Genomic DNA, 27453 nt, shown 5'->3' with positions numbered 1-27453 from the left:
TGTGGGAAAATCAACCTGATTACTCAGAGCATCATCGATTAAAATTTACAACACTTTCAAGACCTGTAGAAGAGTTGAAGACAACAAAAACATCTGTCCTCTGATTTAACAGCTTGATTTGTGACTGAGTAACTGTCCAAGCTGTTTGAGGTATTAAGACTGGGTCAAAAGTCACAATTGCATATGCAGAGCCATACACAAACTTGAAATTCTCAGACATATTTATGCCACAGGATGATGAAGCTTGATTTTTAGCAACAAACTCCAGAGTAATTTGTGAATATCAATTTAAACTTAAACCTTTATGTACTCTAAACTGAAGGCATATGAGACGATATGGGGTGATAGTACCCTGCGAAAATAAAAATGTCCATGTTTGTTCAAATGAACACTCTACAGGAAAATATAAACCAAAAGGCTAGTTGCATGGCATGATATCATGCCGTATATCATGAACTGCTCAGAGAAGATCACATCTTGCATCATGCCGTCTCAATATGGTCTCAGTGTGGGTTTCAAACGTCGGTGTCATGGCGTGCTGGCAGAACACTCACTGAGAAGAATGGATGAAAGGCTAATATGTCAGTTGAAAACTGGCTGCATGTGGGGCTGTGACACTGAGAACGATTGCCTTTGTTCCTTTCACTGTTCATGATAAATGTTTGTTTTATGCTTCTTTACATAACAAAAGATTAAAAATACCACTCAGTATTCAGCGACTCCTCATTTCATAGTCATCAAACCCATGACACTCATTCTCCTTCACACACACACACACACACATCTCATAATGGAGCTGTAATTATGGAGCTGTCAGAAAATCTATGAGAAAAGCCAGTAAGGGAGGAACTATAGCGTCCTCCTCTCTCACACTCTGTGCTCTTAATCAAGGCTGGCTGACAAGTACACACACTCTCCAAAATACAGATATAATAAGCCATTTATTGGTAAAATATTATGCAAGCCAATTCCAACTGAGGCAACTTATACACATACACAGGGGAAGCACCTGAGTGACACCTATCTGCTCGTGTGTGCACGTTCAACAATTACACAAACTCTCCAGCACATGAGCGGGGTGCAAAGTAAACACAAAGCTATTATTTCACACTCCTCTCTGCAGTTTAATTATCACATGCTGCTGTAAAGGCATAAACAAGGAAAGCTCATTAACGGTGCATGCATCATAGTGACAGATCTTAGCTAGCTGCCTAACAGAGGGGAAGAGAGCGGAACAACTTTAGACAATGTTGAATTACACTAATGAACTTATTCTGCCTAATATTAGCGACTCCACTAAACACAGAGAGGAAGAGGTGCACGGTGGGGGAGTGCTGGAAGGAACGCTTGATTTTCACGAGGTGTTATGGAAGAAGGAGGAGGAAGAAATGGAAATAATTAAACAGTAGAAGATGAACAGAGAGAAAAAAAAAACAATCAAATGAAAACCTATAACTAGAGTCTTATTACTAATATGCAGCAGTCCAGCTGGCACAGTGCTGAACAAGCTGGGGAGGGTTGTTATAAGGGCTGAGTGAGAATGAAAATGACATGTTTCATAGACACTGATTGACTGATGAGCCTTGTCCTCCTGCCCACTTACTAGAACAGAGGCCAGAGTGCTGGTTCTCCTCCCCTGTGCTCCACAGAGGACAGTAGCTGGTGGACAGTGGGAGGTCAGAGGTTTTACAGCGACTAGTAAGCTGCTTTCTGGATTCTGCTGATGAGGCCAGTTCAGCCCGACTTCATGCTCTCCTTGGTGTAACATGTAATAATGATGAGATTTTTTTTTTTCCTCACCCATTTCATTTTTTCCTTTCACCATCTTACACTCCAGATACAGGTGCACAAATAATACCAAAAGAACAAAAAAGTATGAAGAAGCAAAAGCTTTTCAATTCCTACCCCTCATTGCTCTAATTAATCGATTATTTCAATATATCTTCTACCCAGTAGTTTGCTGACTCACTCCCTCTCTATTTTTTTTAATTGTGTGACACTCTTACTCAGTTGAATATAGTCCTCTAAGCCATTCAATAAAGTCGCCCAACCTCTTAAGCAGGTTGTTTTAATTATTTCAAACTATTAAATGAAATTAGTGTTATGGTTTAGTCATAAGAATTTGAAACTAAATCAAAATTTGCTGTCCAAACGCAGATCTACTTCACTTATTTAGAATTGGCCATGTTCCTACAGTAACCCAACCAAAGATTGGTTCCAGTAAGGGATGTTTGTGCCCCAGTTAAAACGTGATGTGTATACGTTTACTAACGTTTTAAACTCCACACTCCCAGCTTTGTTTTTTTTTTTTTTTTTTCTCCTTTCAGTTTAACATCGAAGGCATCCTGAGACCGGCCTGTAGTTATAAAATTTCCCCACTTTGAATAACGGACTGAAAAGACTGCAGTTAAGACATCTGCAAATTTATTGAAATAAAAAGGAATATGTGAAACCCTAGTATATTAAGCAAAGCGTGATCTCTGAGGATTGTGTGGGAAGAGTAGAACAATTATGTAACTGACCTCAGGTCAGGTTAAAAGGTACCAGAGCGGCTTTTAGTGTTAAGCTTAAAAAAAGAATTTATAAAGGAAATATTGTGGATCACACTCTGCTGGAGTTACGAATGAAATATAAACAGATGAAACTTCATACATGATCACTACCATCATCTACTGCTGCTTCATAAAAGCAAATCGTTTTACAGTTTAATTAAGCTCGAGAAAAGACATTGAAGCCTTTTTAAGCTTGTTCTACTGCAATAATCAAGAGTCCCACTACCAGCCTTTTGTTCAGATTTAGACACGAAGCGCATGCTGCAGATGCACCCTCTCATTTGCATAGATAAATTCACCTTTGGGCAATTTGCATGTTGATGAACTTGTACTAATGCACTTGCATGCAACAAATGAAGAGACAGAGATAAAAGAGAGATAAAGAGATCAGAGAAACATTACATGCTGACAAAGTGGTTGTTGTCTTTTGAGGAGGTGCATTTGCAAGCGTCAAGCAAGTCTAATGGGAGTTAGTGTTATTATTGCAACTAGATAATTACAATTGGGGGGGGGGGTAGTCTAAGATGGGCGAGGACAGAGAAAAATTTCAAAGTGTAAGACTTTGATGTCTCCAGCTGTTTCCAATAAAAGAAAAGAAATGACTGATTTACAGCTAAAGTCTGTGCTCACACGGTGGCCTTTTTGCTACCTCTCATTGCAAATCCCATAAACCCATATTTTAGCATCAATGGAACATGAGCATCATATCAGATGCTAAAACAGACATTTTACCATTTCATGGAAATTAGTAGCTCATTTTGAATTTGAAGGCAGCAACGCATTTAAAAAAGTTGTGTTTTTGAAGTGTCTGCTGTTAACAAGCTGGATGGATCCTCTCCTCTCGAGTCTGCAGGACACAGCATCAATGGTTTCCAAAAAGAATTTAAAATTTTGTTTCATCTGATTAGAGTGTTTTTCCTCTTTGAATCAAATGAACTTTAGCCCAGATAAGATGGTGACGTTTATGGATTGTGTTTACATATAGCTTCCTCTTTGCATTATAAAGCCTTAACCTGCATTTGTAAATTGCATATCTATTCACAGAAATTCATTTCTGGAAATGTTTTTGAGTCCAGGCAGAGATTTTAGAGTAAAGAATCATGACTGAGGGTAAGAATGTAATGAGCCCTGCACGGAGAGATTCCTGTTAATTTTCAGGATTTTTTTTATGATATCATACACTGTAGATTGTAGTGTTTTTTTTTGTTAGTTTTTATATTGAGGAATATTTTCCTAAACTTTTAGTTATATGCTGTCACAGATTGGTGAAGCTCAGCCCATCTTTCTCTCAATTGTAAAATGTCTCAATTTAAACATCTAATATCTTGTTTATGTTGTACTGGGAACAAAATATGAGCTTTTGAGATTTGCTAATAATTGGATTCTATTTTTATTTACATTTCACACAGAGTGCCACCTTGTTTTGGAACTGGGGTTTTAAAAGCTCTTTAACTTGTGATGTGCAGAGAAAACAGCACAAATTCTTTCTTTTACTTTCTATAAGTGTACCCTATATGACTGTATATGTATGGCATGATTTTCCTTCATCTGGTGGACATAAAGAAGAACTGGCATATAATTATCTTAAAGACGCCAAGAAAAGAGAGAGTGGTGTGAAATACATCAGCAAAGTGCTCTCCCAGCTGACTAGACATGACACTGAGCTCTGGTCAACAACATCCTAAACAACCTCATACCTTCCACCAGTTACTGTATATTTATTCCATCCAGTTTCTTAGCAAACGTCCCATCAGCAGTATCAGATTACCACAGCCAATGTAAAATCTTGTCCCTTTTTGAAAAGGTTACAACTCCGTTGGAGTGTAATCAGTTTGTTTACTTAAAATAAATAGTCTAACAAATTACAAATGAATGTGAATAAAGGTAAATGTAATTTGTTCTGGAAAAGTAATGAACTGATTCTCTCAATAAATGATATTTTGTGCTTTATATGAGGAGCAAGAAAAAAAAAAAAAAAAAAATACTGGTCCATTTCTATTAAGTCATCCACTTGCGATGATAAGACCGAAACCCTCTTCTATCAAAATACCCAATAGTCTGGATAACCCTGCATCTGATAAGCGCTGATAGGTAATTTTGGAAGAGATGAGATGCCATTGTTCCCAGAACAGATGCTACGTTGACAGTTGAGTGAAAAACAATCCTGTAACACAAGATAAGAGCTATCTGTGATCTCATTAGCGCTGGTAATGTCAAGCTAGTGAGGTATAAAATGTCTCTGCCAGGCGATGATGACAGGGCACTTATGGAATAAAATACAGTAAAAATGTTGAGTCATTTTTTATGTCATTGCTGAAGTGTGAGGACATTCCCACCTCTGCTGATATGTTGGTAGGTGTGACAAAGCTGCGCTGAAGGTCAATATGACACAATTATGGTATACGTTTACTTTAAAAACCTTTTATCTTATTTCATTTTACTTTTTGCCAGACCACCTTTGGCCTAAACACAAATGTTTTGCAGCTTGTCCAACATGTACATCTGTAAGTTTCTTCTGTCCTGATCCCAGATGGCAGGGATTTTCACGCATCATGTGCAGACAGAGACCCATGTCAGGATGCTGTCTGCAGCTGCCTTTTCACACACATATACTAGACAGCAGGAGATTGTCATTGGCACTTCCTCACTTCTGGGAATACCCCAGGGTGGGTGCAGAGAAGAGGCGGTGGCTGTGTTTTCTTCACACCACATGGAGGATGGTGGGCACAGTTACTGAATTAACATTTCAAGTGTTTTTGGGATGATATAAAGTCGACATGCATCTACAGTGCCTTGCAAAAGTATTCACCCCCTTGGCCTTTTACCAAATTTGTTACATTGCAACCTCTAATTTGAATATTTTTCACAAATCAGAATTTTATTTGATGGATCTGCACAAAATAGTCCAAGTTTTGAAGTGAAATGAGAAATATAAATACAAAAAAGACATTTCAAAAATAAAAAACTGAAAATTGCCATGTGCATATGTATTCAACCCCCCAATGTCAGTACTTTGTAGAGCCACCTTTTGCGGCGATCACAGCTGCAAGTCGTTTTTGATAAGTCTCTACGAGTTTACCACATCTTGCCACTGGGATTTCCGCCCATTCTTCAGGGGAAAACTGCTCCAGCTCCTTCAGGTTTGATGGTTTGCGCTTATGAACAGCAATCTTTAAGTCTGACCACAGATTCTCAATTGGATTGAGGTCTGGACTTTGACTAGGCCATTCCAACACATTTACATTTTTCTCCTTAAGCCACTCAAGTGTTGCTTTAGCAGTATGCTTGGGGTCATTGTCCTGCTGGAAGGTGAACCTCCGTCCTAGTCTCAGATCACTGACAGATTGATAGAGGTTTTGCACAAGAATACTTCTGTATTTAGCACCATCCATCTTTCCCCCGACTCGGACCAGTTTCCCAGTGCCTGCTGCTGAAAAACATCCCCACAGCATGATGCTGCCACCACCATGTTTCACTGTGGGGATGATGTTCTTGGGGTGATGGGATGTGTTGGGTGTGCGCCAGACATACCGTTTTCCTTGATGGCCAAAAAGCTCAATTTTAGTCTCATCTGACCAGAGCACCTTTCTCCATACATTTTGACAATCTCTCACGTGCCTTTGTGCAAAGTCAAAACATGCCTTCATATTTTTAGCAGAAAGTAATGGCTTTCTTCTGGCCACCCTTCCATAAAGCCCAGCTCTGTGGAGTGTACGGCTGATTGTGGTCCTATGGACAGATACTCCAGCCTCTGCTGTGGAACTCTGCAGCTCCTCCAGGGTTACCTTCAGTCTCTGGGCTGCCTCTCTGATTAATGCCCTCCTTGCCCGGTCTGTCAGTTAAGGTTGGGCGGCCCTCTCATGGCAGGTTTGTTGTGGTGCCATGTTCTTTCCATTTGATGATGATGGATTTTATGGTGCTCCTGGGGATCATCAAAGATTTAGATATTTTTTTATAACCTAACCCATACTTGTACTTCTCAACAACTTTGTCTCTGACTTGTTTGGAGAGTTCTTTGGTCTTCATAGTGGTGTTTGGTTAGCGGCGCCCCTTCATTAGATGTTGCAGCCTCTGAGACCTTTCAGAAGAGGTGTATATATATACTGATAGATCATGTGACACTTAGATTGGACACAGGTGAACTTGTTTCACTCATAGTGTGACTTCTGAAGGTAATTGGTTGGACCAGAGCATTTTAGGGCCTTCATAACAAAGAGGGTGAATACATATGCACATGGCAATTTTCAGTTTTTTATTTTTGAAATGCCTTTTTTGTATTTATATTTCTCATTTCACTTCAAAACTTGGACTATTTTGTGCAGATCCATCAAATAAAATTCTGATTTGTGAAAAATATTCAAATTAGAGGTTGCAATGTAACAAATTTGGTAAAAGGCCAAGGGGGTGAATACTTTTGCAAGGCACTGTACATGCAGTATAAGGGTTAATATTAGTAGCAGCTTGCATGCATGTGATTACAATGTTATTTGTACAATGATTGAAAAATATTTAAAAAGGTATGTGTGAATTCCTCACTCCTTTTTCTTGGGGCATTTTTTTTAATATGACTGTTTTACACAGCTGCTATATACTGTTTGCAAATTGATAATTGTAGAGATTATTTACTATTCAATTAGAGTCTGAAGCAAAATGTAAAAATAAAGAAACTTCTAGTATTTTACAAGTGACCTATTTTGAAAGAAAAAAAAGAAAAAACAACAAAAATGTTAACTAATATTTTCGTGCAGACCAGAGGCCTGTACTATGAAACGTAATGTTCTCTTATCAAGGTAACTTCAGGGTTAACTCTGGGTTTTCTGTACTGGGGTTACCGGGGTAACTCTCCATGGTAACCTATGCTTAACAGCTCACCTGCTCCGGAGCAGGTTATGTTTGGATAAGAGATGGAGTATAAAAGCACCAACTCCTGACTAATCAGTTCTCTTGGAAAATAGCCTGCCTATCTATAGAAGATCCTGTCCACTTTGGTGCGTGGATCATGATAGGAGCGCATAGGAGAGAAAAAGTTTTTAAGGATTGATGCAGTCCTTTTTGATGAAGAAATAAGGCCTTGTCACTGACTGCTTTGAAGTTTGTTTTTGTAATTGTCCTTAGCTTATTCTCAAGTCCATTTAGCTCCACTAGGGTTGCATTTGAAATAGTTAATAATAATGGTCAAACATGGCAGAACTGCAGAACCATAAATTTATGGAACACACAACTGCTTGTGCCGTTATGGTGAGAAATTATTTAACACAAAACGAGCTGACATGGGTGGTGCTGAGCCTCAAAAGAACTCAATAGAAACTATAAAAGAAAAGAAGGGCACTGAGGAAGCGCTCTGCTCGAAACATCTGTGCCATAATGAAGTAAAATTGAGTGATCAAAAAGCTGTCCGTTTATATTGTCCCGTGAATTAATATTGTATAATAGTACAAATTTCTGAATTAACAAAGTAAGCAAATTTCTGCCAGCATTACTTCCCGGCTGTAACTGTGTTAACTGTGCATCTTTTAGACTGGATGATGTGTTCAGATATTTGAAGCATAATTGTCTGCTTCTCCACAGTAAAGTAGGCTGCTCTGCAGGGTTTATCCATGTTTGCGATTGGTCAGACGCTGCAAACACCACCCCTTTTATGTGAGGGCACACTGATCAAGATGGGAAAACCCTGGGTTGAATTATCGAGTTGATAACCAGCTTCTTGGTACCACTTATCAGGATTGCAAATGTCTGGGAAAGTCAACCCAAATAACAGAGATATCCGTTAAGTGGGCATGTTAATTCCCACTTTATCTCCCCGACCTTCAGCTTCTCTTGCCGTTAACTAATTCTCATCAGCAGTTTTATGATTCACTTAAAGGTGCAGCGTGTTATAAAATCAAAGTGATATATCACAATCAATTTGATATATCATCAAAAATGGTTTCTATTGGTATCTAATCACTATACCAAAATACTGATGAAAACATGTTTATGTTTGAAAAAATGTTGGCCACTGATGGCCACCATTCAGTCACAAATGGGCTTGGCATTTAAAGTAATTTCTATGCTCCTCTTTATCACTAGATGTCAGCAATTCTTACATACATACAGTACCTTTAAGCCAAGAAAGAAATGATGCTTTGGCAGCACTTAACCTGCATGTTTTATATCCTGACTAGGAAATCTAACCTCCGGAATGGCGTCTGGGGTTTATGGAGCCAATATGTGAACACAAAATTACTTTGTGTTTGCTTAATGAAGTATTGAACTCAAAAGATGCAGACCAAATAGACAAGAGTAGTAGGTCACTCCATACATTACAACTGTCTGCTCTATAAAGAGCTGTAATTTTATGGTGGAAAAGGGGGCTGTTGTAGGGTTTTTCAGACATTTTGAGCAAAATATTAGGATTCCAGGAAGTTGTGCCAATTTATGAAAAAGGGGAATATTATGCCTCCTTTAGATACATAATTATGTTATAAAAGTATCCTTTAAAAGGACATTTAGTCTTAACAATATTTACAAAAGAGTAGCAGGCAGAAAATGGTAGAAAGCTGCAAACCTCATCATCACACATACACACACTCTGTAAATTCTTTGAGCTATAACCAACTTTGTTAGTGGTACCTAGCAGGTTACATACATATGTCGGCGCCTGAACATGCAGCTCCTGCAGGCAGTGTCTAAAAAATTTGAGGGCAGCAGTGCCAGCATGCCAGACAGGCCTGTATATTCTCACTAACTTCCGCTGACATTCAAACTCATGGCACACAGACCTTCTCCCCATGCATTTGAATGCAGCGTGTGATTTCTTCCCACCCTCTGGCTGACAGAGCGGGTGACAGCAGAGTGGGACGGCATCAAGGTCAGCCGACAACACGACCACTGTGCAAGAGCTTGCTTTGGTAAGACCTTGCTTTGTACAATACATCATAGACAGCTGCAAATGCCATATGTGTTTAAGGTGGCAAAGTTTGGATGGGAAGCTTCTCTAAGAATGAGATTTAGGAGAAAAAAATAAAGGTGATAATACTGAGGGAAAAGTTTGGAGAAAAGTGACAGTGTATTTTTTGAGTCTTGTATAACTGTAAGAGAGGAAAGTCAGGAAATGTGGAAAAACGTTGAGGAACAAAGAGACAGGAAACACACGAAGCAGTAAGCGGACATCCAGTAGAAATGGAAAGATTGTGAACAGAGAGAATGAGTGGAGGGATGGATGAAAGCAAGCAAGAGAGATGACTCACCATCAATCCTGCTGACCAGCTCCTCCAGGGCCTTGACTTTCCTCTGGATGCCTGGCTGAGCAAATGTATAGTTGTCCTGAAAAGAAGGAGAATCAGGCAGAGTCAATATGTACTCAGGCTTAACCTGCAACAGTGAAATAACTTAAAAAAGGTGGTTTGCTTTATGTTTTTTTGGTTTTTGAAGCCTCATGGTAACTCCCAGTGAATGTATAAGTAAATGAAAAAAGCATCCAGCTGCTGAACACAAACATATAACCATCCTGCAAACATACTCACCAAACAACAACAAAAAAAGTGTTATTAGAGGACTGTATGCATCTATTTTGTCCAACAAGCTGCTACATAAAAAGAATATCCACCAATGTCTAGAAATTGATGGCTGCTTTTGGACCAATGTTAAGCAGGTTGTTTGTGTTGTAGAACAAGACTTCAAATGTCTGCTAACAATGTCCAAGCAGTTTCACGTAGAAACTGTACCATATTTCTGAAACCTTGTTTCTTGACCATGGAAAGCAGCTGGTCATCAAGTGTCTGAAATTCCATGATTTCCCTTTAAATGGCTTAATGTTTTTCATCACTTATAGCAGTGATGCAGTACAGGCAGCTGTTTTGGTGCTCGTGTTTGTTTTTATCTGTTTTAACTGCTTTCGTTTATTAGCTTCTGCTTTTTTTTCCTTACTATATATTGTTTAAAAATTGGGATATAAGGCATTGCAAAACTTCTCTCTAGTTGAAACCATTAAAGCTCAGAAGTAGAATTTATTAAGCAAGCAAATGTAAGTGGGTGACATTTAGCGTAGGAAGAATAGATTAAAAAGGGTGTAAAATACAACATCTACATCTGTTAAATTTAGCATTTGACCTTTATCCATAATTTAATATTTATCACTTGGCCTTAATTACCAACTAATTAAGACCACTGTGCAAGTCCAAAAATGCAAATTTGAATTAATGTGTAGAACTTATTAAACATCAAAACTCTACTTAAAGACTTTTCTTTTTTTTTTGGAATATGTAGATAATGACGGAGCCTGATCATAATCACAAGAGTTGGCAGCGTCAGCTGGTTGAGCTTGCAGAATACAATCCATCCAAGAACAACACGTAAGCATTTTGTGTGTGTGTGTGCGCATAGCCCCAAACACACAAACACAATGAGGATTACGTTTCCTTGAGGGGTCATTTCAGCGTGGTTGGAGAACAGCTGATAAAGCAAACTACCCCTCAGATGGAGAGGGAGAGAGAGATAGGGGGAGGAGAAGATGAGAAGGAGAAAGAGATGGTGCAGGAGAAGTCATTTACAGCTCCAGTTGTCCTTCAGGCACAGCAAAACTGAATCCATCAGTGGATCTCCTCCATTACCTTAATCCCTCCGTCCATTACGAACAACTGCATGAATAAGCTTATTTATTTACCTTTCCTGTGACATGTGTAAGGTAGGTGGTAGGTTTGTGGTATTTTTAATTTTACACTAAAGCTCAAAGTCACTGCCAAATAAACTTAAGTAGTCATGACAACACATGACTTTCCCTGTGATAATTGAACTAAAAACTACTTTATTAATGACTAAATTAAGTTTTTGTTTTCCATTTTTTTCCATTAAAATATGCCTGTCTTCAAGCTGTTTATCATTTAACTCTACATCCTGTTTCATATCAAACCTCTTCTTTCCAATAGATTTCTAAAACCTGTCTACACAATTTATAATGTCATTCCTTTTTCTCTCTCGCCACTATCTAAAATGTCTTTTAGCTTAATTTGTTTATTGCTAATTCATATCCGCTCATCACCTTAATTTCTGTGCTCCTTCTCTCTGAGAGAGGGAGCACAGTGGTCCTTTTTTTTTTTTACCACTTTGGAGTTAATGCAGTTAGCAGTGAAGCAAGTGTGAGGGCCAGTGATAGTAATTACATTTGCATTATTGAAGCTGCCTTTAATCGACTGCCTCTCTCCAGCTCTCTCACCAGCTAATTTTTAATTTTGTTTCTGCTGGTTTCAAAATCACCTTGTTGCATTTTTAAGTACCTTCTTAGAATTCTCTTTCATTTTGACAGTTTCCTAGTTTTTCTTTCCCCCTAAATTTTCTTACCTTTTAAATCAATCTTATTGCGTTAATTCCCCCTCCTTGCTTTTTGTTTTTGTCCCTTTGTTTCCATCCTCTCATCACTCTGTCTGGCTGTCTCTTTGATATTTATAGCTAATCCCCACCCCCTCACCTTTTTGAGTGTCTGTCACCATCTCCGCCCAGCAACTTGCTTGTACTGAACATAGGCAGTGATGCTGTTAAAGGTATGACTCATCATTTTTGTTGCATATTGTCATTGTGGTTGGTAGCATTTACTTCCTACCTCCTGTTTCCTCGTGTTTCATTAGTACAATAAAACATTCTCTTCCAAGCAGGGAGCATCACATTTAATTTCTTTCTCTTTTTCTCCCCCCTGTGGAATTAAATAAACAGAATGAAGGAGGCAGCTTTGGAGGTAGTTTTGCCCCATTCAGTTTAGCATCCACATTGCATTATCCTTTGTTCATTTTTTTTCTAATTCTTTACAGAGACACCACCATGTGAATACCACATTTTAGCTAACTAATCTTACGTCTATCAGAGGGACAGCACAGTTTGGCCCATCTTTACACATCTTGGTCTGCCAAAATGCCATTTTTAACAGATTCAACTACAGAAAAGGAAACAAATAACATGTCTTTGAAAGAAGTGGCTCATGATTTCTGCAAGGTACTGTCATGACACATTTTTGCAACATAAAAGAAAAATGTTCATTCTTTTTCATGACTCATTGTAAAGAGACATGTGTTTGATGAATCATGGTTTTCTTTTTTTTAAAAAAAGATGGATATTTGCAGCTTAAAGGGTGACCTGCAGAGTCTGCAAGGGAGCAGCAGAGAAACCCCACAAAGAAAGGATTGGTTGCAAAGCGCCACAGGGCAAAACGTAGAGGTGAGTTTTTATTAATCAAATAAAAGATATAGCTGTCTTTACATCTCTTGTGCCACCCTTCCTTTGGTAACAGGGATGACTTGGCCGGGCCCGTCTGCACCAGCCCCTAACTCCCCGCCAGACACAATGCTGAGAAACAACAATGAGCCTGCTTCTTAGAACGGTGTACAGCGCTATCCCCAAAACCTCAGAGAGAGCAGCGTTGGACGAGAGTGCAGCCTAACTACTGAGGAAGGATCTCGTTTTGGATGAGAAACCAAAGCTGAACAGATGAATCTGAGAGACTGCAGGTCACATCTTAAGTGTTCTGTAAAGTGTTTATTGTAGAGAAATCTTCCATCCATTTTCTTGCTCATAAAACATTACATAAGAAGACTTTTGCATATTTTATGTCATGTTTCGTTTGTGTCCATGTTTGATAGCTGGCAGCTTTCTTCTTCTGCACTGCCGTTAGGAGCGCTGCTATGCTTGTTACTACCAACGGAGGGAATGAAAAGGCAGCAGAAATGGGATTTTCTTTCTGTATGATCATTCCAAGTCAAGGTTTGATAGGCAGAAAAAGAAAGAAACAAAGGAAGGAAAACCATTTTCCCCCCTACTAACAAGATTCTCTACAACCCTGTCTCCTTCTCTCTTGTTTTCTTCAATATTCTTTCATCTATTTTTGTAATCTTCTCATTATTTTGCTCTGCTTTTCTTTCTTTCCATACTCATTTCCTGTTTTTCACCTCCGAATCTCACACTGTGTCCCGTCTGCTCTTTTGGTCTTAACCCTTCTCCTTAAATGAACAGTAAGAAAGTTTGGGCACAACTTCCAGCTCATTATGAATGAGGAGGTGTGTCCAATTTTTCTTATTTCTTAGTAAAGTACCACTTTCTAAAACCTTCTCCCTTACACAACTTCTGCTTTCCGTTTCTATTTTCATCACTTTGCTGGTGCTAATGAGGATAGACTTACTTTTGCATCTAATGAATGCCTGTTGTGTCATCAGGTGAGAAACACTTGAGAAAGGAATGAAATACTTTTTCAGCATTGAAAATTCCTTTTCATTAAGATTTCCTCCGTCTTCACCGGGTTTTTTTTCTTAGCTTATTGCTTCACTCTTTCCCCTTCTCTTTATTTGCTTACCTCTTTTATTTATTTTTTGTCTCATTTTCCATTTACCCCGTTTTTATTCCCATTTTTCTACTTTCTGCCTCTCCCTGTCAAATTCCACATGTCAGATCTTTGATCAGCTGAGGCAACAGGGGGAAATCAACTGCTTTATTATTAATACATTCTCCTCTTCTCTCACCATCTGTCCATCCACTGACCATGCACATAAGTGGAACTGGTCTGCGGGACACACCACATCAACCTAAAGACTACATTTCTCTTTCTGGAAAGTGTCAAAAGCCTCCCGTTCTCTCCATCTTTGTTCCTTCTCTTTCTCCTCCTCTCAGCCAGCTGAATCAATAGCTCCTCTTCACCTCTCAGTCTATTCTATTAGAGACAACAATGGCTCCACACTGGACTGAGATTGCCTCCTTTTGTGGCACCGGATGTCTATCAGCACGTTGGACAGAACCGACACAACAAAGCTGCAAGGGCATGTGAATGTGTGAGAGAAAGTAGCATGAGGACCAAGGAGAAAGGGAAAGAAAGAGATGACAGGTCAAGATAAAGGCTAGACAATAATGGACACGATGATGTAGAGAAAACTGAAGGACTGGGCAATCATCTGTCATTCGCTGGTGCTGTAGGTGTGAGGGTAAAAGGCTGAGAGAAGAAGATAGTGCTGCATGGGAGTGATGACAGGATGCAAGATGGTGTAGACAAAGAAGTAGACAATTAGAGTTGCTCAGAGATAAAGAAAGATTGGCTATTTTTCAGTCATGTTTTTTTTCTGATCATCATAAGCCTCACAGCAAGAAGGTCACTGGTTCGAGCCTCGGCGGGGGGAGGTTCGAACCTGGGGAGGAGGTGACCTTTCTGTGTGGAGTTTGGATGTTCTCCCTATATATGCGTGGATTCTCTCCAGGTACTCTGGCTTTCTCCCACCATCCAAAGACATGCATGTTAGGTCAACTGGTCACTCTAAATTCTCCCTAGGAGTGAGTGTGAGCATGAATGGTTGTTTGTCTCTTTCTGTGTTGGCCCTGCAATGAACTGGTGACCTGTACCCTGTGACCCGTAATAGACAAAGCAGAACATATAATGAATGAAAAAGGATCATCATAGGCCTTGACTCAGAGAGAAGTAAGAATTAAGGTGTACTACACAGACAGCAGGAGGTGCAGAAATGTGTTGCCCAGCACCATAATTCACCCAGCATGCGATACTGGAGTACTGGACTCTTAGAGTAGAAACAACAGTGAGGCTGCATCTCCCAGTGGGATTTAAAAAAACAAAAAAAAAAAAAAACAAACAAAAAAAAAAAACCCCCAGCCATTTTAACAGCTGACCACTTTATTACTTCCCTAAACACAAAGTACAGCTGAGAGTGTTGGGAATACTATATTGCTTAAATATTTCTGTAAGTACTCTGTGAGGTAAAGATAAACCATTTACAAACCCCAATTCCAATGAAGATGGTACATTGTGTAAAATGTGTGTAGAATGTTGTTTTTTTTACACTACTAACACCAACATCTTTTACTGGCTGGAAATACTCACCGATCCTGCCAAAAATAAGGGTATGGATATCGGCGAGTATTTCTGTCTAAACCCCATCCAATACCATGGAAACATAATTATAATTTTTTTGTTTCCTGCCTAACACAACCACACACAGACACAGGAAGTTACGCAGTCTTGCTGTTTTAAGTTGGTAGGCAGAGAAGCACCTGCATGTGAGTCACAGTTGTGCTAACATTTAGCATTACCGTTATGTTAGTAATTAGGAGTCATTACGATTTAAAAAAATTCCGCTAACAAAACAGTGACTAATATGCAGGGCTGAAGTTTCCAGAGGCGACATGAATGCTGCCAAATTTAACACCAGCGACTTTATAAAGCGTTTGGAGTTTGTTGCCTTAAAGGAAAGGTGAAACAAACCACAGCAATAACACACACTGCCAAATGCTTTTTAAAAACATGAGGAATTCCCCCACACTCGTCTACCGGTGAGAGGGTTCAACACCCGCACTCATTCATTTAAAGAAAAAAACTTTTCCCACAGTTCTGTACTAATATGCCTTCTCCTCCTCCATTTCTGTTTCTCCTCCCTCTCTTGTTGTTCCGTGACCGGCTGTCAGCGATCAGCTGATCGGATTTTCTGTTGCTAGGACTGTCTTTCTTGTTGTTTATCGTTCATCTGAGAAGGAAGAAACTAGTGGCTCATGGTTCATCTCACATTTACCCTTAAGTATTGTTATTGGATGTGCAAGCAATAGCAAAGGTTTATCAGTCATGTCAATCAGATCCATGTCACTGTCACGCTAAGCTGAAGAATGAAACAGAATTTATAGAACTCGTAATACACAGGTATCGGATCAGCATCGACAGATACCTAAACACCAGGTATCAGAATCGGTTTGTATTGTCAGAAAGTTTTAGGTAATTAGGACATTTAGTCCGTTTTAGATTGATTTTGGACATTGTGAGCAGCTGATTGTATTCAAGTTGAGATATTTAGATTCTGTAGTAAGTAGATCTAATTTAGTTCGTGTTTGCATTTTGAAAATCAAAATGTTTGTCTTTAAAATAAATATATATTCTCAATTTATCTGACTATTATACTGATAAAAGGCAAGATGAGAAAGAAAGAGATGAGACAGAAATATATAGCCTATTAGAGGACCTACAGCCGTGCATGGCAAGAGAAACTAGGTTCCTCTAATTAACTAAACCATGTTTCCTCAAATACGAGACATTTAAGAAATTAGGTCATTGCAGGAAGCAGTCAGTAACCTGGCAACTTAAGCGAATGTATATACATGAACTCTTCACCAGGTCCACGTCTCTTGCACAATTAAACCAGGAGAAAATGGAGCCAGACATTTCAGTAAGGAATCTGTCACATTTTCCTCCACTTTGAACTTGCAAATGAAGACTTTATACTACATCACATGGAGATACATAGATCTGCTATGGTTAGAAGTGCAAAGATAAGTACACAATATACTGATGATCTTGTAACAACAGATAATGATAAACCTTTAGAAAAAGAAAAAAAAAAGTGTTTTCCTATAAAGCAGTTTCTCATCCAGCTCATCAGTGTGCTCATTTCTTACAGCCATTTTTATTGCATCAATGTTTCCATTCATCCTTCCAGTGCCTGGTTTTCCAGCCTCACCCCCTCCTCCCCCCCAGCAGCTGTTTACAGACTCCATCTCTGCTGACCTGTATGTTGGATAGTTAAGCCAACATGATACTATTTAATCTGTCAAATAATGAAAGATAAAGGGAGATAGGGAGGTAAGAATTAAAAAAAAAATGCAAGGAGGTGTGAAGGTTAAGTTATTCTTCAGCATACAGAATACTGCACAGGCTCAACCATAAGGCGTACAAGATAAACAACACAAACAGCATTAAACAGACAAACACACCAGCTGGCTGATCGCCCCTCCTGTGTGTAGTTTGTGTTTGTGTGTGTGCGGGCAGTAGATTGAGTGACAGCCCAAGGTGACAGAAGGGAGACCCTTGGGAAAACCAGAACAGGACACGGCGTCTGGTTTGGTCTTGCTACCGTCTGCTAGACGTCGTCCCTCGGACCCCTGTTCCCACTCTAAGGAAACCCCATCTCTAGCTGCCACTGTGGGAACAGATGGTTGCCTTGACGATGAGCAGGCATGTCATGATTGGCTCCTGCTCCAAAGGAGGGGCAGCTCAGACATGTAGGAGCAAGAGATGAAAGTACTGAATGTGTAATCTTTTTTTGTCATTTACATTTTAGGTTTGATCTTTTGGATTTAAAGAAAGTGAGGAAACGCTGGTATGGGCACAACTCACTGAAAATTCAAACAAAATTTTAGGAAATCCTTATTTTAGGAAAATAGAAAAAACCTTTTCTTGCTTAGTTGTATTTTAACAACAAAATGTATTTTTTTATAGTTTTGAGTCAGTTATGAAGAATTATGAAGCAGACACAGCTGAGGGAAACTGTGATAGTGACTTGCTGCAGAGCTGCACACAATTACAAATAAAGAAATGGAAGATGTGCAACACCTTAGAGGAAATCAGGATGCTCTGTGGACAGAAAAACCAAAGGTTGGCTGAATTCTAAAGAAAACAGCAATACAGTCTGGCAGAGGAATGGAGAAACAGAATTAACAGATGGAAAAAGAGAAAGATGCAAGGCACCTGCCCAAAAAAATATATAAGCAAAAACCGTAATGCCCAAGGATACATAAAGACCCTCAAGTCCACTATAACAGAACAGCATTCTTTATTTCTTTAGCTGTTTTTGTATTTAAAGAGCCCATTTATTGATTAGTCTGATCCTGCACCTTCTGTGGCCAACTGGATTAAAGCAGACAATTGCCTTTTAACTTCATTGGCCCCTGGAAAGAAACCCGATCAGTCAAATAAACCAAAACCTCTCTGGTGCATTCTTCCTTGAAGGGATTTCTTGTTTTGTCGTTTCAAAAAACAGGGCTGTGTGAAGTACTTATGAGGAGTCAGTGACTTTTTGTATCTGCAGCAGACAGAGTTCAGAGCAGCCTCAGTTTGGAGAATCTGGGAGGAATTCTTTACAGAGAGCTAACAGCTACCCCAAACTAAGCCACATAAAATGTTGCTTCTTTTTTTGGTTTGTTTTTATCATTTTAAACAACTCAAAGCAACTTGGGAGAAGACTGTAAATTGTAAATTTTACGCTGTATCATCTTGACATCAGACAGCTTGCTTTGGTTCCTCTGCATAATTGCATGGAAAGTTTCTAGTCATTTGTGTCAGACTTATTGGCCATTCAAAGCACTTTCACACCACAAGCCACACACTCACCCATTCCCACACACACACTGTTACAACACATGCCTGTTTATAACAGCTTACAGGCTTTACATGTAATCTGCTGAAACCAGGAATTAAACTACCAACCCATCACTTTTATAAGGATTTGGAAAATACTATGTGGTTTTTTTATTTCTTTTCCCTGCATTTCATTAGTTTTTTAGCTCCACTGTTGTTGTTTTGGGATTAAAATGCAACAGATGTGTTCAGCTGTGAATTAAAATTTTTGGAAAATAATTAAAATTTCTGCAGATTGTTAACTATGTTGTAATTAAAACAGTTTATCGCAGTGTGCTACTCATGAATAGTTAAAAGGTCAAGAAATTGCTTACTGGAAAAGTCGCTTTGTGCCTCAACAGTTTCTTTATCACAGAGAAATGAAAAATAAAAAATGCTATCTACAACTAAATAAAAAAGTCATTATACTTATAGAGCTGCCACTGTTTGATAAACGGTAATACTTATTCAGTGTTTCCCCACAGACCAGGTAGCTATTTGTGGTGCTCCTCTGGCGCCGGTGAGGGAATCGAGCGTTGCAGTGTCTTGGCGGTCGGTGGAGTCCGTCATCGGGCTGTATGCAAAGTGCATGCAGCGGGCAGAGTTCAAACACACACGTAAAATAGGTATTTTACTAAAATAGGTCAAATAGAGGGCTGTTTATCTGCATAGAAAGACATGATTCAGAGTACTGAATTGCTAACAAATATTAAGTGTACACTAACCTTTATTTCAGTAAACCTTAGATGTCCTAAGTGTCAGTGAATGCAGCATGTAATGCACTTCTATGTTGTTCTTTGTCAACACTGAAAAATGTCATGCGCTGTTTGTTTAAACACATTTAACATCTGATGAACACTTAAGTTGTAATAATCAGTTTTTGATCACACGTTTACACTGTGACTGATTTCCTGTCTGCCCCTATCTGGACTACTGAGTTTGACACGTTCTGGGTGCACGCTACGTCAAAAATAGACTCTGTCCTGTTTAGTGGAGAGCTGCAGCAAGGTGCTTCTCTGACACGCACCGCGGTGCACCAGGTGTGAACCAAACCACTGACTAAAATTGTCACAAAACGCAATGTTTAGTTCAATAAGCTAACATTACCTTTATGAGTTAGAAAAATTTTGGGCAGGTGTGTTTGAGAACAGTACATTATACTAATCTTTGGTAAACTCCAGATGTTGTCAACAGTCTTCACTGTGCCAAAAATCCCATTGCTTTGGGTTTTCTATTGATAAGCTTCATGCATTGTGCGTGGAGAGGAGGAGCGGGCGAATCAGCTGTCAGTGTGTGTGCATGTATCAGTGATGCATGAGTTGATCCACATTGAGCGGTTGCGAATTACTAATAAAGCTAATAAAGACGGTTCTTAAAATATTCGGATTTTATGCATGAGAAGGCATCAAGGAGGGGCGGGGTGGACTCTGCTCATTCTGCAGCATGGTCACCCATTGGTCTATGTGTGGGAAATGCTGTTATTGCTTTAGAAGGACAGCCTACTGTACAGACTGTCATAATATTTTATCTGGTGTGCGGTACCGGAAAAGGTAATAATTAGGTCTGAAAAAGCTGCCAAATATTATGACTTTGAGCAACAAGTGATGAGACATGTTTTACATTTTTACCACTCTATCAGAACAGTTCAAATGAAATAAGATAATCAGTAATTTGTAAATAAAATCAAAGTTTCCTAACAAATCTGCATCAAGCCAAAGAGAAACTGCTGCACTCCAGCTGAAGAGACATTTTCATGTTGGATCTCCATTTGTCAAGATGACTGTTGAAATACAATAAGTCCAGATCCCAGGGCTAAATTATATTTCTCTGAATTAGATCGTGAGCTGGGAAAATACGTTTAGGAGCCTCTGTTGTAAAAGGCCTATCTGTAAAATTAGCATAAAAGGCTGGTTTTCATCTACTGGCTTTAAAAACTGAGACCTCCCTGGAGGAGTTGCTGGTAGAATAATGGACTTTTTAAACTTTTTGACTTCATTTCCCTCTTGGGGTATGGAAGGTACAGACCAAAGCTCAATGACTGTGCTTAAGAGGCACATGACTACTTCATGGTAAGTGCAGCAGCTGGGAGAGAGCTATACTGCAAGATGTGACATAGATTTAATTATTAAGGGTTCGAGTGACTGTTTTTATTGCATGCATTCTCAATACATTACAGTCTGAGACTAACTAGACAACACATCACGTAGCAAAAATGACAGTTTCATTTACATTCATCAAAAATGTCTGACATTAACAAGTTAAATGAGCTACGTTAGCCAGAGGCAAAGTCCAGTTTAGAACAGGACAAGACTAATTGGCTGCTGAAGAGGCTGGAGAATCAAGGGGGTCAACTTTACAGACTTGTGTTTGAAATGGGAAAATACACTGATCTGTAGAAAGTCCATTTACTTCTTTTGTTCATCATTTTTTTTTATTATTATCAAGCAATCATTCAAATGCATTACAGTTTTTATAGAGAAATGATGATGGCTGATGCATCACCTTAGAGGTACAGTCATGCTTAAAAGCACTTTAATGGGTCACCTGACTGGATTATAATAAAAAATAGTCAATTTGAATGTGACTAATGTGACCCTTTCTAGTCCAAGAGCTCTGGTATGAGCCATGTTTTTTTTATTATGTTTGCCTGTTTGCAAATTGTGCAAATGGTGTGTGATGGCCATTATTTTGCTGATGCTGTTCTAATAACACACACACACACAAACAGGTAGTTATCCATTTACAAAAACAAGGTTCCACCGGGTCAAAGGAACGTCCATCTTTCTTCATTTATCCATGGCAATGTCTCACTGTCTACTAACCTACATGGTGTGTGGATTTGTGGATTTGGAATCCTGGACAACTGCTTTGATTTGACCAATAAAGGACACATACAAAAACTAAATGTGTTGCATTAAGGAACAGCTCTGAAACTGTGAAGACTGACATCAAAGTCTGATTTGTCAACACACACATTTAGAATTGCTTGGATCTTTCATGCCTGCGTGCGCTGTAGAGGAAAGGGCTGCAGTGCTGCACATTAAAGTAGCAGCTCATTAAAGGGGCCTCCTAGATTTAGAAGTGACAGCCAAAACGTTCACTTTCAGGTGAGAGAGAAGCTTAGCTGTGAAACACTTAAGCCAGTCGTAATGGCCAATTTACTATAATAAAGAAAATAAGAAAAAAACTAAAACTTATCAAAAGTGTCGTATAAAAATTTCTCGTCTACATTAAAACTTTGTTCTGCAATTAAACTCTGTTCAGCATTAAACAAGTTGGTCCAATACAAGCGGACAGCATTGTGGCACCACTTAGACAGGAGATACTGGTCGTATGAGGTGCTTTAAAAGGAAATGTGCACATGTAATTGGTCAGAGTGACTCTGCCTCCCTCCAACCTCCGGACCACCTCACCCGTCTGCCCCCAGTGTACTGTAATAGTGTGTAGTGAAGGTGGGAGGGTTGCAGACGAGGTCAGAGCAAGGATCACTGACAAATTACGGCGCTGAAGCATCCAGCCTCCGTCAGATTGTTTAGAGAGCATTAGGGGGAGGGGCGGGGGGGGGGGGACTCCCTGATGCATTGCACATAATTAGTTTGAGCCAAGGTCACAAACAAACACCAGTACAGGGACAAACAACAGCGACACACATTCAAAAGCACAAAATGCATTCTCCACCTCTCTTACTTCCTCTGCTCTGAAGCGCCCCTCTCCTCCGTTTTGCACTCTAAGGGGCATCTATTAATTTCTAGAATTAATTGCCAACAAATTGATTATTTGTTATTAATGGACGTTCACACTTTACACAAAATAAATGCTCTGTTTTATTCATTACTTTTAGCATGTGGCTAGACAAAATTAAGTCCATTTTTAAAGCACAGATACAACTCATCTACTGCAGCAACATGAATGAACAGTAGCCATCTGTTAGCACACTGCTCGTGCTTTAAATGAAAGCATCACTATGCCCTCCTGAACTCTGATTTCCATTCAACAAAATACGTAGTGTCTGATCAATACATTTAAAGACTGACTGCTGTGGTCATTCTTTTAAGTGTTATTTTAAATTAGGGTCATGGACCCGACTGCAAAACTTGGCAGGTGTTTCTTTCCACGTGCCAAGAAGCGATGATTAGAGTAGCTGGGCTAAAACGTGGTCACATCCAGACCATGAACTAACTTGTGTCCTTATCAGTATAATGTCACAAAACTGTCGATTTTTTAAGATAAAAGTAAAGCGATTTTCACTTTTTCCAGAAAGCATTAATAGAACCAACAAAAAAGTTTACATTATGTGTAAGAATAAAGGCAGAATTGATGGGGTTGAGCAATGGTGGTGCTGCTCAATCTACCAACAGCTCAGGCAGGCACATTTTGGACTGACAGATGGCTCGACTATGACCGCTGAGAGCCAGGTCGATTAAGAGAACAGGTGGCCAAAAAGCTTTGGGATGAAATGATGAAACAGAATGAAGTTTGGTGTTGTGGTCTGTATGCAATTATACACTCTCCAGACACCAAGGCCTGCTTTAGAATATACAAGACAATTAGATTTCTGAAACCCATACAGAAAAGCTGCTGCATACATAATGCCTACACAAGAGGTCCATTTGGCTTTACAACAGAACACTGTTAACACTCAACACTGCACACAAGTAATTTTCACAGTGGACGCCAGACAGGCCATAAAACTGGGCCTGTAGATCAATTGGTTATTATACTAGTGATCTATAACCAGTAAAAACAGAGGAAGAAGGGATTTTGCAGACTGATGGTCTGTCCAAGCCGCATGATGGATGGTCAAACAGTGTCAAAACCCTGATAAAGTTTATTCTTGCTGAATACAAGATTTCTGCTGCACAGCAGTCTGTGGTGCTCATCTGATTCTTGTCCACATGATGCTCCATACATGATCAATAGCACGCAGATGTGGACTGAAGGCAGGAAAGTCAAGCACACACATGTTTTAAGTTGCTCAGAATGGAGGCTGGCATTGAACTCCTGAGAAAAGATGTTATCCTGATGGTAACCCTCATGGTAGCAAAATTCCAACATTCTGTACACATCTATAACAATTTTACAGTTTCAGCTTACATCTTTGGGTAGAGCAGCACACTTATTTGGATGAAAATGGTTTTCTAAGGTAGTCTCAAACTAATGTAGATATATTGTGGCATGATGATTTCTCATGTATTGCTGCCTGAGGACTCCAAAGTATTGCACATCCAGCAGTGGTTTCCATTTTTACCTTTGATGCACCAAGAATCATTCATTCAAAACTTCTTAAATCTTTGTTTTTGTTGTTTATTTTTATAAATTATTCTGCATTGCTGTCTCCTCTGCATGCTGTCACAGTTGTGCACATGCTCGTAGTGTACAGCCTGTGCTCAGTTCTGTCAACATACTCACTCAAGTTCGTGTAGCGTTATAAATGTGCTGCAACTCCAACCAATCACAGGCTCCAACAAAGGCAACTTGAAGCCACGCTGGCAGTTGCAGCACATACACTGAATAAGCCTAGCCTAGTTTAATACTAGCTAGATACCATTTTTTTGCAGTCTTATCATGACACAGCAAAAAAAAAAAAAAACATTTGTCTTTGCTCAGAATTTCCGTTTTGATGACTAAAGAATGAAGCACAATAATTAAATTATACACTGTATACATTGAAAAACCAAAGTTCCTCACTATCTTGGATTGAGGACTATTTTTAGGAAATGACCAAGTTTGGCACAAAGTGATGAATCATAGCACATCCTTGCTTGGAAAGATGCTCTTTTTATACCCAATTGTGACACCCTCACCTGTCACAAATTTATTTGTCATTCATACAGTTTTTTCAGATCAGTGTTACATTTTTTGAACTCAGTGAAGTGAGTTGGTGATAAATACACTCCTTTGTGCTTGTATCAGTTAAATTAATGTTCAAACAAATTAAATTATAAATCAAGGATTTTAGAAAATTGGATTTATATTTCTTCTTTGCACTGTGAGATAAACAGAAAATAATTCAGAAAGTGACTATAAAATAGCTTTTTAATAAGCAAGTGTTAATCGATTTGATTCTGGGCTTTAAAGTCAAATCGAAAACAGGAGCTTGCTCTCACACAGTTTTCATCATCCAAATACACACACACTTACCTGGATGCCGTCAAGCAGTTTGCTCATGCACCAGAAGCTGTCAGCCTCAATGTTCCTAAGAGCCTCTTCCTGAAGGCTGGACACGTCAAAGTTTTCCACTTCCTCCTCTAGAGAACAAAAAATGAGAGATAACAGAGAGTAAGGAATTTGCTGAATGTGGAGAAGAGATGGAAAGAAAAAAAAAGCCAGTCTGACAGGTAAAAAGAAACGAAGAAAGGAAGAAAGAAAGGGAAAAATCCAGGATACAGCACAAGAGCTTGGTAAAGTTACCGGTACATGGAGAGGACAAATTCAGACTACAGACTGATGCTGCACATGAAATAATGATAACTGTGTGGGAATTGATTTTTTTTTTATCCCAAACAGTTAAAGTATTCAACACCTTTAAGAGAAAACAAAACATTTGTTTCATTTCATAAGTAAGTCAAAACATGTCACATTTAAAGAGTTACCTTCTTTCTGATATAGATCTTTTTAGATCTTTCTATGATGCGATATTTGCATGTCATATCATGTGTCTAAATGTTACAATTTCAGGGTGTTAATTCAACCAGCTGTACACTGCTATATAAATAAGTGCAAAGGCAGTCATGCAGAGTGAGGCACTAGATGTCATGCTGCAAGATAAACAATCTGCAAATGAGTAAATCAAAGTTAGGATTGAACATTTCCTTAAGTCTGCTGCTGACTGATCAAAAGAAACTGTTTCAAAGCAGCCAGCACACCAAGTTCCCAGTCATCTCCAGTGGGTGACTTCAACGACGGGTGTCATCACATGTCATTAACGGCAGCAGTGTGTGACGGACTACAGGGGCTCTGACGGGCCTCTGACAAGCCACTGACAGCCAGTGGAGAGAAGATGGGATGAGACTGATTAACAATGATTTGGAGTGAGACGGTGAAAGCAAAAAAAAAAAAAGAACAGGCCGCAGACAGAAAAAGAGCAAAGGCAGAACTAGTGTATGTGTGGTCATACAGTATTACCAAAAAGAAAACCTGTGTGATAAGGTGAGTATGTGCATTCCTAATAGAGTTAGTTTTGCTAATACATTGACCTTTAATTTAATACAACATACCAACATTGTCCATGTAAAGCCACAACAAAAGGCCTTTATTTGGGCAAACACAACCTAATCTTATTAATCCAATTTATTCGGAATAAACAAAGAAAACAGTACAGAGTTGTAGAAATATACAGCACAGCGAAAAGTCTTGACAAACCCATATTTTTGCTTCCAATGGGCCACCTATTTGCTATTTTCTGAAGTGATCTTATGCAAAAGATCTGACTTGGCTTGCCTGCTGCAAAGACATATGATTTGTTGCCATTTCTTTAGCAGAATCATGATAAATACCAAACATAACACAGTATGACAGGTATAAAATAGTGGGGTTTTATTCACCAAAAAGGTGATTTCCAAAGAGCTTTTAGACAAAAACTTGGCATCTCTCTGCATGGCGTGCAGTACGAAATATGTGGGAAGAAAAAAAAAAAAGCAGTGGTCATCCTATGAAGTATCTGTAGCAGATGAAGAGTATATAAAACAGATTCCTCTTAAGTAATAAAATAAATCCAGCAAAGACTTTACAAAAGACCTAAAAATGCATCTGGACTACCAGTCAATGAATTTACTGTTTGCTAAATCCTCATCAGAAATGCTGTTCACAGAAGGGTGGCTGGTGACCTTCTTAAGGAAGAAAAACTAAGTAAAAGGCTGAGGTATGCCAAAACAACACAAGAACTGGACTTAAAATTAGTGGCAACAGATCGTATGGAGTAATGAATCTTTCCCAAATCTCAGACTTCAACATTACTGAAGCGGGGTGGGATGATCTTGACAGATGACCCAAAAGAAAAGCTTTGAATGTCTGTCCAGCAGCCTGGAGAATTATGCCTGACTACCAAGACAACTGGAAGAAAAAACAACTAGAAGCATTCAGAGTGCAGACCTCTGCCAAGCCATTGTAACTGGTAGCATATCCAAAATAAAAAAACAAGAAGAAAAATTTACACCAGGAAAAAAAATTACAAAAAAAATCATAATAATCGGCCTAAATTGAGGCTGCAGAAGAACTCAACTACAATAAACTAGATCTAAACATGAAGTTGGAGCAGCTGTTGTAATAGCATAGAAACAAAAGCAGCCACCATCTGACCAATTAAGACTCAGCATTCAATTTAATAGCTCCTCTATAGTGATACAGAGGACAATGATGTTACATGAATACAGGCCTCTCTATGGGATGCAACAGCCCTGAGCTTCAGTGACGGCATTAAATCCGCAGTTGAAAAGATTAATTGTGAACAGACTGACTGGCAATTCGCATGGTGTCATTACTGATTAACAGGGTGGTGAGAGTGCCATTGCACTAGTGTTTTGGGAGACCCTGAGCATCCCAAAGTCTCAAATCAGTCTTTGTCGAGCCTGCAGCTTTGCTGTCGGGCTACGTTCCAAACCTGGACCTTGACTTAGGAGCAGATTAGAAGGGACAGCTTCCAAGTGTCCAGTGGTTGTAGTGGAATTAGGCATAGCTCATCACAATAACAAGGACACACAAGAGGAAGGGCTAAGAGGAGGAGAGGGCTTGCAACAGGAATGACTTGACACAGGACAGCGTGGCTGGATGACAAGGCGACACTGC

The 27453-nt window shown here is 39.2% G+C and overlaps 1 protein-coding gene across 2 annotated transcripts in view; it reads right to left on the bottom strand.

The window, feature by feature from the left end:
* tbc1d22a (TBC1 domain family, member 22a) overlaps nucleotides 1-27453 on the bottom strand; it is a 130419-nt gene that overhangs the window by 37208 nt on the left and 65758 nt on the right. For both annotated transcript variants that reach the window (XM_041977416.1, XM_041977415.1), the window contains exons 10-11: nucleotides 24811-24917; nucleotides 9782-9857 (exon numbers count right to left, since the gene is read on the bottom strand). In XM_041977416.1, coding sequence (XP_041833350.1) covers nucleotides 9782-9857; nucleotides 24811-24917 — 183 coding nt within the window. The remainder of the gene's footprint in view (nucleotides 1-9781; nucleotides 9858-24810; nucleotides 24918-27453) is intronic.

Source organism: Melanotaenia boesemani, chromosome 23, assembly GCF_017639745.1.
Source record: "Melanotaenia boesemani isolate fMelBoe1 chromosome 23, fMelBoe1.pri, whole genome shotgun sequence".
NCBI classification, from domain to species: domain Eukaryota; kingdom Metazoa; phylum Chordata; class Actinopteri; order Atheriniformes; family Melanotaeniidae; genus Melanotaenia; species Melanotaenia boesemani.
The sequence above is the reverse complement of the archived record's forward strand: the minus strand, read 5'-3'. Positions and strand labels throughout refer to the sequence as shown.